Here is a 13,454-nt window from a genome sequence, read left to right as displayed (position 1 = left end):
AAAATAAAAATAACAAAAATGCCAAAAGTTACAGTTTATTAGAACTGGTTTAATATCAGCAGAAAATACAAAAATACATTTATTTCATATATGAGTGATATCTTAAAGGAATTTAACTATTAAACACACTAAGCTTCAAAGAAAATATAGCAGTAGCAAAAAAAAAAAAAGTATTTTAGGATTACCTAGCTGTCTTTTACAACATATATTCTGACATCACTTCTACTTTTGTTTGGAACTTCTGAGGGGATTTTTTCAACTACGATTGAAAGAAAATGATAAAACTGACTGCTTCAGCAAGTAGTACAAAGTACTGGTGAACAAAAGCTAAATTTTAAGAATGTCTAAACCTGTGCCTAATAAATGTTGTGTCAGAAGTAATTCCATCAGTAATATTGTCAGCAAAATTATGGAGTTCTGAACTATGCTTTTTTTTTTATATAAAAAAGTTAAAAATAATTTTTATTAGTTGCATGCACACAGAGGATGCTTAACCTTTAGTCTCAGATTATTAATTTCTCATAAGTTATGTCTGTGAAAGGAAGAAAAACATTTCTAGTTGAAGGGTAGCCAAGATGTTTCCCAATTCTAATTTATTCTACAGTAGAATAAGGTTGGTTTTGGGTGAAGGAAGGCTATTACTTAAATAAGTAACTTTTATTTTTAAAAAATTATCCTCTGCAATTTCTAGTAAATTTGTAACAGAATAACACAATTCTGAGGTTTAAAACTAGGATGACAATCTCCCCACTTTTGTCTCAACTTACTACATAAGGAATTTTAATAAAAACTAATGGCCTAAAGAAAGTGTAGTAAAAAATTAATCAAATATTACTCTTTTCTCCAGTGCATTTTTTATTTTATTCATAAATACAAGCACACCACAACTAGAACCAAAATACAGCCCAAGGATGCCCACATTGCTATATCAACTGCTTTTTCTCTAAATTCAGTGAAGTAGTACATCACAAGCGTTATTAAAAAAAAAAAAAAATAAAAAAATAAAAATGGCTCCAGCTAAAGTAAATAGTAATGGCTAGCAGGATAAGCATGTAAATATACAACCATGTATAAGCCTGAAAAGTAAAGACTATGTTGAAAAACCTACAGTGTACTTGCAAACGTATTCACTCTGTCAAGCAATGTAGTATTCGCAGCTATTATTGTAAGCTTTCAGTGAACCTACTTACCTTTAAAAGCTGTTATTTTGTAATTATGCTGGATAGCAGCAACCATGTCCTTCCAGAAATCATATTTTTTCTGACCATCATGCTGCAAGTATCAAAGGAATCTAGTCACTATATCAAATATCATCCATTTAAAGCTTTCATATTGAAAAAAATGACAGGAACACTACTAGTAAATAAAATTTTGAAAATGAAGTACAGCAGTCTTAGACAGTATGATTCAGGACTCAGAACCCAACTTGACTGTGAACTCTGGGTAATGGCAGACAGGTCATCTCCCTACTTCTAAAGGATATGAGTATGCATGGGGCTGTCAAAGGGGAAAGAAGAAAGGATTTATACTTGTAAGGACATCTAAAACCTTACAGCAAAGAGATACCTTGGACAGGACAGCAACTTAACGAATTACCCATCCTGCTGACTTGTTGGAAAAATAAATGCCTGGAGCTGCAGGTACTGCACTTAACTAACAGGTTGACATTATCTACAGTCTGGCACTCACATCACTTTTCACCATTACAACTGGCAAAAGCCTTCACTATAACTTAGTGGCAATGGTCTTCTGCCAATAACTCCACCCCAAACATCATATAAAATACTTATGCAGAAGCCAGGCTCAGCAGCACTAAGCTACATTATGCTTTGAAGGCTGCCAAACCCTCATTCTGGCAGAGGGAGAGAGAAAAGCAATTTGCAGTGTGAGCAGTCTCTCATCATTCCTAGAAAGCTGCCTGGGCACAGAAGTGCTCCTGTTGACCTCAGCTGCCCTTCCAGTGCCTCACCAAGGGAGAGAAACAGCTTCTCAACCAGCTCAGACTGCTCTAGGACTCGAGCACTACACACCTTAGGAATGCTGAGTTAAACACAGGTGTAATTATGTAGTCAGGCACACTACAGGGCAGAGGATTACTTACTGAGCCTGTAAGAGCTGCTTAGTTACAAGGTACAGGGCAGCAGTACAGCAGGTGGCATAGTTTCGTTGAGTTTGTACACCGTGGAAAATATTTCTGTAGTGTTGTTAAAGGCTTTTCACACTTAGTTTAGCATAAGTCTTGATGCAACCGTTGACAGATTTTATGGCATCACCCTCTGTGTCCTAAACCTGTCAGCCCAGCTCTGCACCAATACCTGAATAATGACCCAAACACAGAAGGCATTTTCTAGAGATGGAAACATTTAGAAACTGAACATAAACATTTCCATCCAAAGACATGTAGTCTGCTTATAGTGAAGTGCTATTTCAGGCCTAATCTTCCATGGAGGCTTCAAGAGGAACAGTCTTGCCCATAATTTCACAAGTTGCACAAACAAGGGCTTTCGTATGTGACTGACAAGCATTACAGTAGTTTGCTTATGATCCCTCAGCTTTAGGGGTTAATAACAGGAAAGTGTTGTTGCTTTTAGCTTTTCTTTTTTATAAAAAAAATAATTCTTCTAGTAAACTACTGTAGAAATACATAAAAAGGAATGAAAGAAAGAAACGGTTCTGTGTGTGTCAACTTTCAGCTAGCTGCTAACCAAGGTAATTACTCAAAGCTGTGTACCCTTCTGGTACTCCATCTACCAGCCCATACTAGCACCAGCCTTTGGACAGATTCAACTGTCGGGACCCCTCATACTCCATGTGGATGTATTGCCATTTGTTTATGCTTTGTTTTTTGTGTTGTTTTTGTTGCTGCATTTGTTTCTTTTAAAAATCAATGCAACAAGCTAACAGTTCCTCAGAGCACTGCTCTGAAGACAAATAGATACTAGTTTAAAAGCAGGTATGCTTCCTTCAAAACAGCTGGCATTTGAGAAGATTGAAACAATTAACAAACTAGCCCCTTGCAAATCCACAGCTACTGCACATAAGACATGCATGAAAACAGACCAATTCCCAGAAAGCAAAGAGAAAAGCGTGAACATCCCCATGCAGTCCACCATGACTTGGGCAGTGATCATCATAGGCAATTTCATTAGCTGAAGCATCAGACAAAGAAGTACTTTGTGAAGAGCTTCAATGCAAAGAAACACCACGAAGCTTCTCTCATTTGCCTGAAAATACACAGTAGCTCTGGCTGTGGACCCATCAAAAGCAGATTCAACCATAGCAGCATAGCCCGGCACACCAGAATGGGTTTTGACATAAGTTGGGTGAATTGAAACCTAAAAGTAAAATATTAAAGAAACTGAAAAAGAGGATGCTTAACCTAATTTTGGCAGCTCCATGAAGAAACAGGGTATGGGTTTAATTCTCTGGGGCTGAAGATGCCAGTGATCCAGGGTCAATGTCCCAGCTTGTATACTAGTGGTGCTTGCACGTTCAGTTACACGTGCTGTGATATGCTTTAGCACCACCTTCTCTCTCTCTCAATAAACAGCTTGTGCCAAGTCTAAACTAACTGTAACATAAAGGAATATAATACAAGATGTCACATCTGAGAGAGGATTCTAAAGCTGTGAACATTAAGGGAAGAAGATCAATCAGGCACAAAATTAAAAGTCTTATGACACACTTGTCCTCAGTGCTTGCCAGTAAGCTAGTTTTCGGTAAGTCTTCATGCAGCCCTTGGACTTAAGCAGCAGCCTGCTCAGCATGTAATTTTGGAGTACAGCCTAAAACGTTAAGTCAGGTGATACCTAAAGGGATTGCAGATACCCATCTCACAGCTGATTTCCAGTCTGCAGACAATTTTCAGTGTCTGCAATTTTTAGTGCTGCAACACTTTGGTATCTTCAGACAGACAATTATATCAGTACTTCATCATTGCTAAGATATTTACTCTACAAGAAGAGCCTTCTCCTACACTCAGCTGTCCCCAAGTTAAAATTTCAAGCCTTCTTTAACACATCTGAATTAACTGACATCAAACATCAAAGGCAGGATTTAGCATGTACTGCATATCTAAAAAGCACTGAAAAAGGTGAAAGCAATTACACTTTCTACCTTGCAGATTTAACTTATCACTTACAGGGTGATTTAAAAAAAATAAAAAAAAAACATAGTATTCCATAGGCTTATTTACATTTGTGTACACAGGTCAGTATATTTAGGGTACAAAAACAAGTTTAAGAAGGATGCAAATTAACTTTCAACTCTTTGACACTTCTTGAAAATTAGAAAACCACATTATTCACTAGATTAATTAAAGTATCATCAAGTACAACTAAAGGAGATTTAAGAACAATATTCTGATTATCACAATAAACTTAAGAGAAAAGTACTCGTTTATTCTTATCCTAGTTGTTTGTGCCCTCTGGTGGAAGTACACTTATTTGGACCACACCAAGTAGGTCACAAGTAACTTGGGAAACAACTTTAATACAGTGAAAGTCTGGCATGAAAAAGTATTTCTTGAAATTGTTTCATGAAAAACATCTTGAAATCCTTAATTCCAAATAAGAAAAAAAAAGCTAAAGATGTTAAATTTGTTGAGTATATTACTTGCATGCATTATTGAATGCACACAACAAGTTATGCAGAGAAAGGAATACTTAATTTCAAACGGTCCAGTTCTTACCTGATCTAAACTGTCCACAACCCTTGCACACAGGAGGGCTCCTGGTAGGTCAAAGTAATTATCATACAAATAGTATTTACCTGAAAAACAAACAAAAACACAATCATCACTACTTTTTAAATCCATACTGTATAGTTTAATCACAAATAAAAACACATTTAAATAACATTTACTTGGCTTTCACTAGTAATAAGTATCATCTACATCCCAACTTAAGGATATATGTTAGCTTTCATTTACAGGATCAGAATTAAGAACCATATTCCTACTTCTGATTCTCACAATTGGCAGCTGACAGGTATTAACTTACACCAGGCAGTGAGATTTTTTAAAATAAATTAAGGTTCTAAAAGTTACCGTGGAAGAGATGGAGAAGAACCATGAGCCTTAAAAGTCAAGGCAGTAACACTCAACACTTCCAAAATACCAATTTCCCCAGCATTAGAAACACAAAGTTCAATAAGTTGTTTCAGAATCATTTGGACAGCTCTTACACAGCCTTGTCCTTTGCACACACATGCTGAAGACAGCACCTTAACCCAATGGGAAGCATGCCCACATTATTCCGCAACAGCCCAAAACAGAACTAAAAATCAGGCACGTGCAGATGTTCCTTCCAGACTGAGGTCATGTTCAACAACACTTTTCCTTGAGTAAAATGACTTAACAGGCAATTTTTATTTTTTTGGGGTATTCATGACCTCATCTGAGCTGTCTCTTAAGTACACAAGAAGTCAGCAAAACACAGATTGATAGTCACAAGAGAGATGAATTGCACTTCTCAATAAAAAAGAAAGGCTTCTTCTGGTCATAAAACAGATGTACCTCTCTTCTACCTCATTGCAAAAGATTACTTGTAGTTTAGAATAAGGATAACAGACAACTTTGTGACAGCAAAGCACTTCTATTACACAGAATAATGCAACTCAACTGAGCATTTTGTCTTTAGGTGCATTACTTGCAATTGGTAAGATCAAAGTAAATTGGAGAGAAAGCACAGGGTGGCTAGCAAAAATGAAAGCCTAATCACAACGCCTTCACAATGCGGCTCCACCTTAAAGCCAAGAAACCTTCACCACAGGAGGAGTGGTTGTGTTTCCATATCTGCTCTGTTCATTGCACTTTCACCTAGGCCTCCAGTAATACGATGGCAATGAGTCAACAATTAAGAAAAACTTAAGATTTGCCAAACATATCCTAAATGAGGTTGAGACTATCAATCTAACTACTTCATCAAGAAACAATGTGTCCAACTCTGCAATCAAAACATGCCTGTATTGTCAACTCGTTTGTTATTCGTTTTATCACTGGCAACCTAAATTAAGTTCAACTACATTTACGTATAAGAAATTAAAAATATAAAAACAACCCTTGTGCAAAACACTCACCTATTCCAGGCATTCTCAGCTCAAGTATTTTTTAAATACTTTTAGTACAAACTAACACTACGAAACATTGAAAGGGCCAGAGCAATTTCAAAGACCAGGACATTCTAAGGTATAGCTACCTGAGCGGGAAAGCATTCCCCTTACTGCACTAAAATGCTTCCATTCCCTTCTTCCATAAATCTCCAGGATCTCCTCAGATGTCATGCTCCTAGTGCCATGGCTTGCCCTATTTGATGCATTAGTGGGAGAAAAAAAAAAAAAAGGTTAAAAATATTCAGAGTACTTCTAGAGCACAAAAATGAATCACAGCTGAATACTGAGGTGTATGTGACTTGATCTTCACTTAGAAGTAACTTGATTTACCAATTAGAAGTTTCCTAGGACCTAAGCTTTTATTATATACATTACAATCCTCAATAAAAGCCCTACTTCACAAAGGTCTGGTTGGCTGAGGGCATGGCTGCTGTGCCTCACCTCCTAACACAATCACTCTGTGTTGCTCGAATGTTCTCAATTGTGTGAGGACATTATTCTTGAACTATCAATATACACTGCACAATAAAACACAGAGCAGAAAGCCTATACACTATTCTGAAGCCTAGTAACATTCACAGAATGCAGGGCAGGGCTATGAAAAAATGCTAGCTTGAGCCCTGAAAGCAGCTATGTTATACAGATGTATGCACGAGCCTTTTCAGGAATTAAAAATCAATAAGCTTGATCGTGAAACTGTGGCCTGAAAGAATGTACAGATCCCAGTTTCAAAGGAAATGCCCACAATGACAGGATAAGTAGTCTTGTACCACTCCACCCTTTAATGTCATATGTCCTCTGCTCTTGAATTCTACATGCAGTCCTTTGAAATTCATGGTTCTACTACATGAATTTCTGAATACAAAGCACAGACTCATGGTTATTTTTTCTCCTATTTTATAGGACCATACAATGGTTTGGGTCAGAAAGGACCTTCAAAGATCACCTAATTCCACCGTCCCCCATGGAGGAGGACACCTTCAACAATTTCAGTGAAGTCTGTTTTTCCCTAGCATCTTCAAGTTTCTTCTACCAAATGCTACCAAAAAAGTATGGCCTATTTTTAGTATTAAACTACATAGATTTTCATTTTGGATAAAAATACGGGAGGAAGAAGACTGGGTTTGACATACTCCAGATATAGTTACTTTTCAAATTTATGATTTAAAATAGCAGTCTTATGTTCAAAAAAAAAAAAAACAAACAAAAAAAAAACACAAAAGGAGAGAAGAACTAAAGATGTATTGAAGTGATGACTCAAGGGAGAAATTGGCTTTTAGAGGAAAAAAAGAATTTTGGAAGCAAATGTGTCAGTTTGTGTTTAATTTATCTAAGGCTATTTAAGTCATATGTCACAAATTTGCACGAAATTTGAATGTATATAATACAAAGATAATAGTGCTGTCATTAACGTTAGTCATTAGCACCAACTGAGTCAGGTTACTCAGAATTCAAGAAAAACCTTTACCTGGATCTTAGCAGAATTGGACAGAGTATTGGTAGCCACTGAAAAAGTGAGTTTAGTTTCAAAATCAAAATGCGCTCAGTCTTAAATGTTTATTAAAAATGACATAATTTCTAGCAGCTAGCATTTTCCTAATATATACATGTTAAGTATGTAACATCAAGAGAAACTGATCATCACGTTACCCAAGAGTATTTAAATTTTTAAATAAGTGAATGTATGCTGAAATCAATATTTTAAATGTTTAACAAAACTGAGAGATGGCTTTCAAGAAGAGGATACAATGTTGGTGTTTGTTTATCAATAACATATATAGTCAGTATTACCTCAAAACCGTTCCATCTTCTGCAAGTTTCAGGAAGTTTCCATCTTCAAGGTCCAAAACCAAGCCTTTACAACTAAAATTAAATGCATTTTAAGGAAGAAATAAGCAATTAATGTTTTCAGAGGAATGTCTATACCACAATAGCGAAACGCAGTTACAGAAGCTATACAACAATGGTACTTAAAAGCGGCAAAAATCACAACCCTTCAAATACTTACACGTTTAAACAATGATCTATATATGCAAATACATATCATTACAGTGAGGGCTGGATTTCACTTACATAGCAAATTCCTACTAAATAAATCCAGTTCCATTGTTCCATGACTTTAGCGTGACCGTTCATATAGATACAGCTGGAGGGTTAAGGTTCAAACATATACAACTAAGAACTGTGACATTCAAGTCACTTCTTCTTTTGAAGATATGTATCTATATCTCTATGTATATATACACATATATTTATATGTATATATATTTATATTCTTTTTGGTTGCGATTCCTCTGCTTACTATTACCAGGTAGATAACACTAATATTAAGTGAGAGAGGGGTAGATGGGCAACTGAATATCTAAGGAGCACGTGAAGCAGAGGCATTGCCATGCTAGCCAGCACTCACCACAGGTAAAGGGTACACACTGCAGGAGATCTGTACCACAAGAATTTCTAACTCTCCTAGTACCTTACAGAAAAAATGTATTTATGTTAGCTTAGATTGTTTGGAAGATGAGATCAAGTGTAGTGATGAATAAAAGAGGAAAAAAAAAAAAAAAGAGTGGAAAAGTAATATTGTCTTCATTCTGTGTTATAAGGCACCCAAAGATATGCCACGAACAGACCAAGCAGATTACACCTGCGTAAGTAGCACCAACACAGGTCCACACTAACAAATCCCCAGCTCCAGTAAGGGACTACTGCTGGAATACCTAGATCTTCATGCTTCAGAGGCCTCAAAATATGAGAAATACAGATACCCTCCTTATCACTTGAAAACTGAAATTAGACCTGTTTGGAATCTGTCCAATAATATACCGAACTGTAAAAACAATTTAAAAACACCTGTTCTTCTCCTAAGGGGAAAAATAAACAAACAAACATGAGATAGCCTAGCCTTCAAGTCCCCACACCTCTGCTGTAGATAACAATCTACAGGAGGTGAAATACTGGAGATAAATGTTCCTACTCAGAGGTCACTGAACTAAGACCAGGAAAGTTTATTTTAATCTTTAATATTACAGCTTCATGCCTACAGTGCCACTCCTACAGTGTTTCTTCCCAGCATGTCACTTTCCCTCATTTTCTCAAAGACTGTTGGGACTATTCTGTTTTACACAAACAAAAACAACATCCATCAAGAGAAAAAGGAGATATGAATAAGTTTTGATGGTTACTGGATTTACCAGTTGAATTGGAGGCAGAAGTCAAAGGGGGTATACAAAATACGTCAGTCTGACCACAAAGCTTGTGTGGAGACAGCTAGAAGAACAAAGCAAACTTAAATACTCAGTTGTCTCTTCAAACTACATTAGAAGTATCTCATGGGAAACAGTTGCTCCAACAAGTATTTAAAACTGTAATTTTGGAATTACCTATTGGGCTTGATAATCATAACAACGGTCAAATAAGAGAAGCTGTTTCCAAGCCTTTTAAAAGTTATAGCATACAGGAAGTTATGAACACAGGTTGTTATGTTCAACATACTTACCAGAAGTCTAAGCTTTCTGGAGTTAGAGTGAGCAAGCCTTTGTCGTAACCCTTCTCCGTTACCAGATACTGGGCAAAACTATCATATATTAGCTATAAATGTAAAAAAAAAGGCATTAATTATTTTTATTGAGACCAAAGATACTGTTCCCTAGAAAGCTGAAAAATCTAAGTTTCAGTGCCTCCTAAGCAACAGCAAATCCGGGACCTAGGGGCCCTGCCCCATTGTCTCCTCATAGCAGTGCCCAAGGTTACTTCTGGCTGGCAGGCAAACAGCTCAAGATGCTCACGCAGTTCTGGTGCAGGTTTTTTTTTTTTTTTTTTTTTTTAGCATAGCTAAGTGTGAGGTGTTCCTACCTTACTTCCCCAGTGCTTCAAGACTGTTGGGAAACCAAGAGAGTAAGTACCTAAGGCTAGTCACTACTTACCCCTCCCCAATCTTTTTTATTTTTAAAATGTCACCATTCATGACTCAACAAGTGGCTTCTGAACCTATAAACAACTTAAGATATTGGGCATTTTAAACATGCCTGTTGGAACATACTTTGAAGGCAACAGCAAGTACAAAGTAAATTGTTCATAAGTTTGGAAAGAACACTGTTAAAGCCTGTACAACTTTCAGCCATTTAATACAACTCAATTACAAAAGCTACTATTGGAATGACTATGAATAATGCCAGAGAAAGACCAATACAAGGGCTGGCACAGAAAGACTAAGACCTAATTGCATTTTCAGCCGTGCCTTTCAGCATTAAGTTTTTGTTTCTCTTAGATAAGGAAGTATGCAGTGTGCATGCGTCAGGCAGCGTCTCTGTGTTGTGAGAAGATGAAGAGTGAACTAAAATGAATGGGTGCTTTCTGTCAGCAAAGATACCTCTCCATGGGAGGTCAAACTACCCTAGGAAGCAAAGCAGTTTCTCAAACCAAGATGCACCAAACCTCAACTATTTAGGAAACGGGGCACCTCATCCGCATTTGCTTCTCTATCATGCTCTGACGGATCTTACCACTAACATGTAAGTTTAGTCCTGTGCTGGGCAAGAAAAGGGAGGCATATGAAAGGGGCTTGGGCAGAAGGACACCACAAGCACCCATGAGCCAGGACAGCTGGGTGGCAAAGTCAACAGAGATGCCAACGGAGGAGGAGGCCTCAGTGGAGGAACCCTCCACGACCAGACGGGGCCCGCTCCGTGTGAACTAACTGCGCCCAGGCAGGGATGCTGAGCATCCCCAGGCTCGCCTTTCTGTTGCAGGCACGAGAAAGTTTCCCAAGGTCGCCTGTCCGAAGTGCCGAGCGCCGCCACCTCTGCCTGCAGCATCTCCGCACTGAGCCGAGGGGCTCCAGCTTCATGTCAGCACCGCGGCGGGCAGGAGGGCTCTCAAGAGGCACCGCTTCCAAGCCACAAGGCATGGCTGTGCCCTCCTCGCTCGGGCACAGGCCTGCGGAGGAGGCGGCCAGCCAGCCAGCCCGGCGCTTCGCTGCCTGTTCTCCCTCCAGCTCTCCCCGGGGGCACCTCCAGCGGCACCGCGGGGCTGCCCCTGCCCGCAGCGGGGCTCCCCCGGCCCCGCGCCCCGCCGCTCGCCCTTTCGCTCCGGCTCCCAGGCCGGGCCGAGCCGCGCCGAGCCGAGCCGAGCCGCACTCACCCGCTCGCTCTGCGGGAGGTGGTAGCGGCAGAGCGTGTGGTCCAGGTCGAAGCCCACCACCTCGCAGTCGGCCAGGGAGAAGTGCTGCTGCATCGCCGAGCCGCCACCGCCGCCACCACGGGAGGAGGAGGAGGAGGAGAAGGAAGAAAGGGCACGGGCGGCGCTTCCTGCGGCGTGGGGCGGTGCGATCGCAGCACCCCCGCCCCGTCCCCCCCCCGGCTCGGCGCAGCCCGGCTCGGTTCAGCCCAGCCCGGGTCGGCTCGGCTCGGCCCGGCCACCTTCACCTGAATGGGGTCTGGCCTCGGGGCGGTAGGGCCCCCCCGGCAACCCCCGGCAGCAGGGACGGGTGCGGAAAGGCGGAGGCGGGGCGCTTGTCCCGGAGGCGTGTTTGGGCGCCCGGGTTTTAAAAATGCGTTTCCCGCCGAGGCTCTGAGGGTTGGGAATAAACCTGGGGGCTCCTGCTGGGGGTGGTGGTAGCTACAGCTGGTCAGGAGTGCCAGCGCAAGTCTTTTAGAGGGGGCTCTGTTGAGCAGCAGGGTGCTTCAGCAGGAGTTAGGGCGCGCTGGTCTGCGGCCAGGCAGCGCCGGGCCCTAAGGGCACTGCTAGAAGGCAAACAGGCAAACTGCTCCTTCACCGGCATCCCCTCAGTATAACAGAATCACACAGAATCACAGAATTTCTAGGTTGGAAGAGACCTCAAGATCATCGAGTCCAACCTCTGACCTAACACTAACAGTCCCCACTAAACCATATCCCTAAGCTCTACATCTAAACGTCTTTTAAAGACCTCCACAGCCTCTTTCAAAGGAACTTGGAGTCTTTCACAAATATTAGTACTTTCTAATGCTACTGTATATGTGTATATATGTACTCCATATATTACAAATACTCCATATTTTATATCTATATATCATTCAGTTTATATACATAACAATACATACATGTTTTAGATATGTCAAATATATATGCATATATACCCTAATATGTACATGCATATGCATTTACATGTATGTATGAATTCCCTAAATTAACAGGTATGAAAGTGTGATACCTGAACACCTGGAAAGAGAGGATCATCCAGTATATTGCACACAACAGTGATCACGGCCATCAAGATGAGGCAGCAGCTTGAGAACTCAGAGCACAAGATAATTTGTCTTCAAAGAGCTGCTTACTTTAGGAAATACAGAGCAAATTCCTGCCCCACTGAAGTCAATGGTGACAAATTTCTGTTGACTTCAGTATGTTCAAGTGTTCACTCAGAAGCGTGTCACACTACCCTCACTCAAAGTTTGCCTGACTTGAAAATTATAGCAATACAATCCACTATGGGACTTCTCCTGTTCCAGAAGGATTTTTTTTTTTTTTCAAAAACACCTCATGCAGCTTACAAAATTTTGTTTAGATGAGGTAGCTTACCATGCCTGTAAAACATTTTATATGAAAAGTCACCTCCAAACACCCTTAACAAACAGTAGTATTGAAACAATTGTGTAGGTAATGAAAATCATTTATTCATTGATCGCAGTACTCACTATCAACTAAAAGCAATCACAAACATCCAGATTTTGTGAGCACTGCACAATTATATTAGTAATGAGAAAGTATATTGGAATTTACAACACAAAAGCACTAATCAAATTTAATCTTAAGTGTCTTACTGTGAGGAACAGAACTCACAAATGGAACAATTCAGCAAGTTAAATTTCAGATACTTGAAGCTGAAGATTAAATTAGAACGATGACAACAGAAAATATAGAAAATGTTGGTGAAGAGAATTGGTTTTCATTTTTGGGAAAAGAAAAGGACAAATGAAAAAATATCACTTTCATCTTCTGAATTCACAGCACCAACCTGATAATAGGAATCTCCCAGCACAGTTTACTTTTAGCTCACAACCCCCAAGGTTTATTTCTTTTTCTTTTTCCTGAACAGCTTTGCTTTGTCTCACGATTTCTTTCTTTCAGATGAGTCTGTTAAATGTCTTGCCAGAGCACACCAGCACCTTTCTCAAAACCAGAATGGAGCTGCCTTTAATTGAAACCCCCCAAATAATTGAACTACCTTAATCTGTTAACAGTATTTTTTCAGATGACTTTTTCGTCTCTGAAGTTTGATGGTACCATGGGATGTCCACATAAGCAAGGCTGAGCTTTGGGGCTACCAGGTCCTAACACATACTTTAGGTTTCTCCATGGTTAAT

General features: G+C 39.7%; 1 protein-coding gene across 1 annotated transcript in view; it reads right to left on the bottom strand.

Annotated features, from left to right (window-relative positions):
- NT5DC1 (5'-nucleotidase domain containing 1) overlaps nucleotides 1-11,412 on the bottom strand; it is a 198,285-nt gene extending 186,873 nt beyond the window's left edge. Inside the window, exons 1-6 of the mRNA XM_084515235.1 lie at nucleotides 11,251-11,412; nucleotides 9,608-9,699; nucleotides 7,903-7,974; nucleotides 6,198-6,304; nucleotides 4,691-4,770; nucleotides 1,191-1,272 (exon numbers count right to left, since the gene is read on the bottom strand). Coding sequence (XP_084371361.1) covers nucleotides 1,191-1,272; nucleotides 4,691-4,770; nucleotides 6,198-6,304; nucleotides 7,903-7,974; nucleotides 9,608-9,699; nucleotides 11,251-11,343 — 526 coding nt within the window. The 5' untranslated portion in view covers nucleotides 11,344-11,412. The remainder of the gene's footprint in view (nucleotides 1-1,190; nucleotides 1,273-4,690; nucleotides 4,771-6,197; nucleotides 6,305-7,902; nucleotides 7,975-9,607; nucleotides 9,700-11,250) is intronic.
- Nucleotides 11,413-13,454: the final 2,042 nt, after the last annotated feature.

The sequence above is a fragment of the Aythya ferina genome (assembly GCF_964211825.1).
Source record: "Aythya ferina genome assembly, chromosome: 3".
NCBI lineage: Eukaryota > Metazoa > Chordata > Aves > Anseriformes > Anatidae > Aythya > Aythya ferina.
Note: the sequence above shows the minus strand (reverse complement) of the source record. Positions and strands in the feature narration are given on the sequence as shown.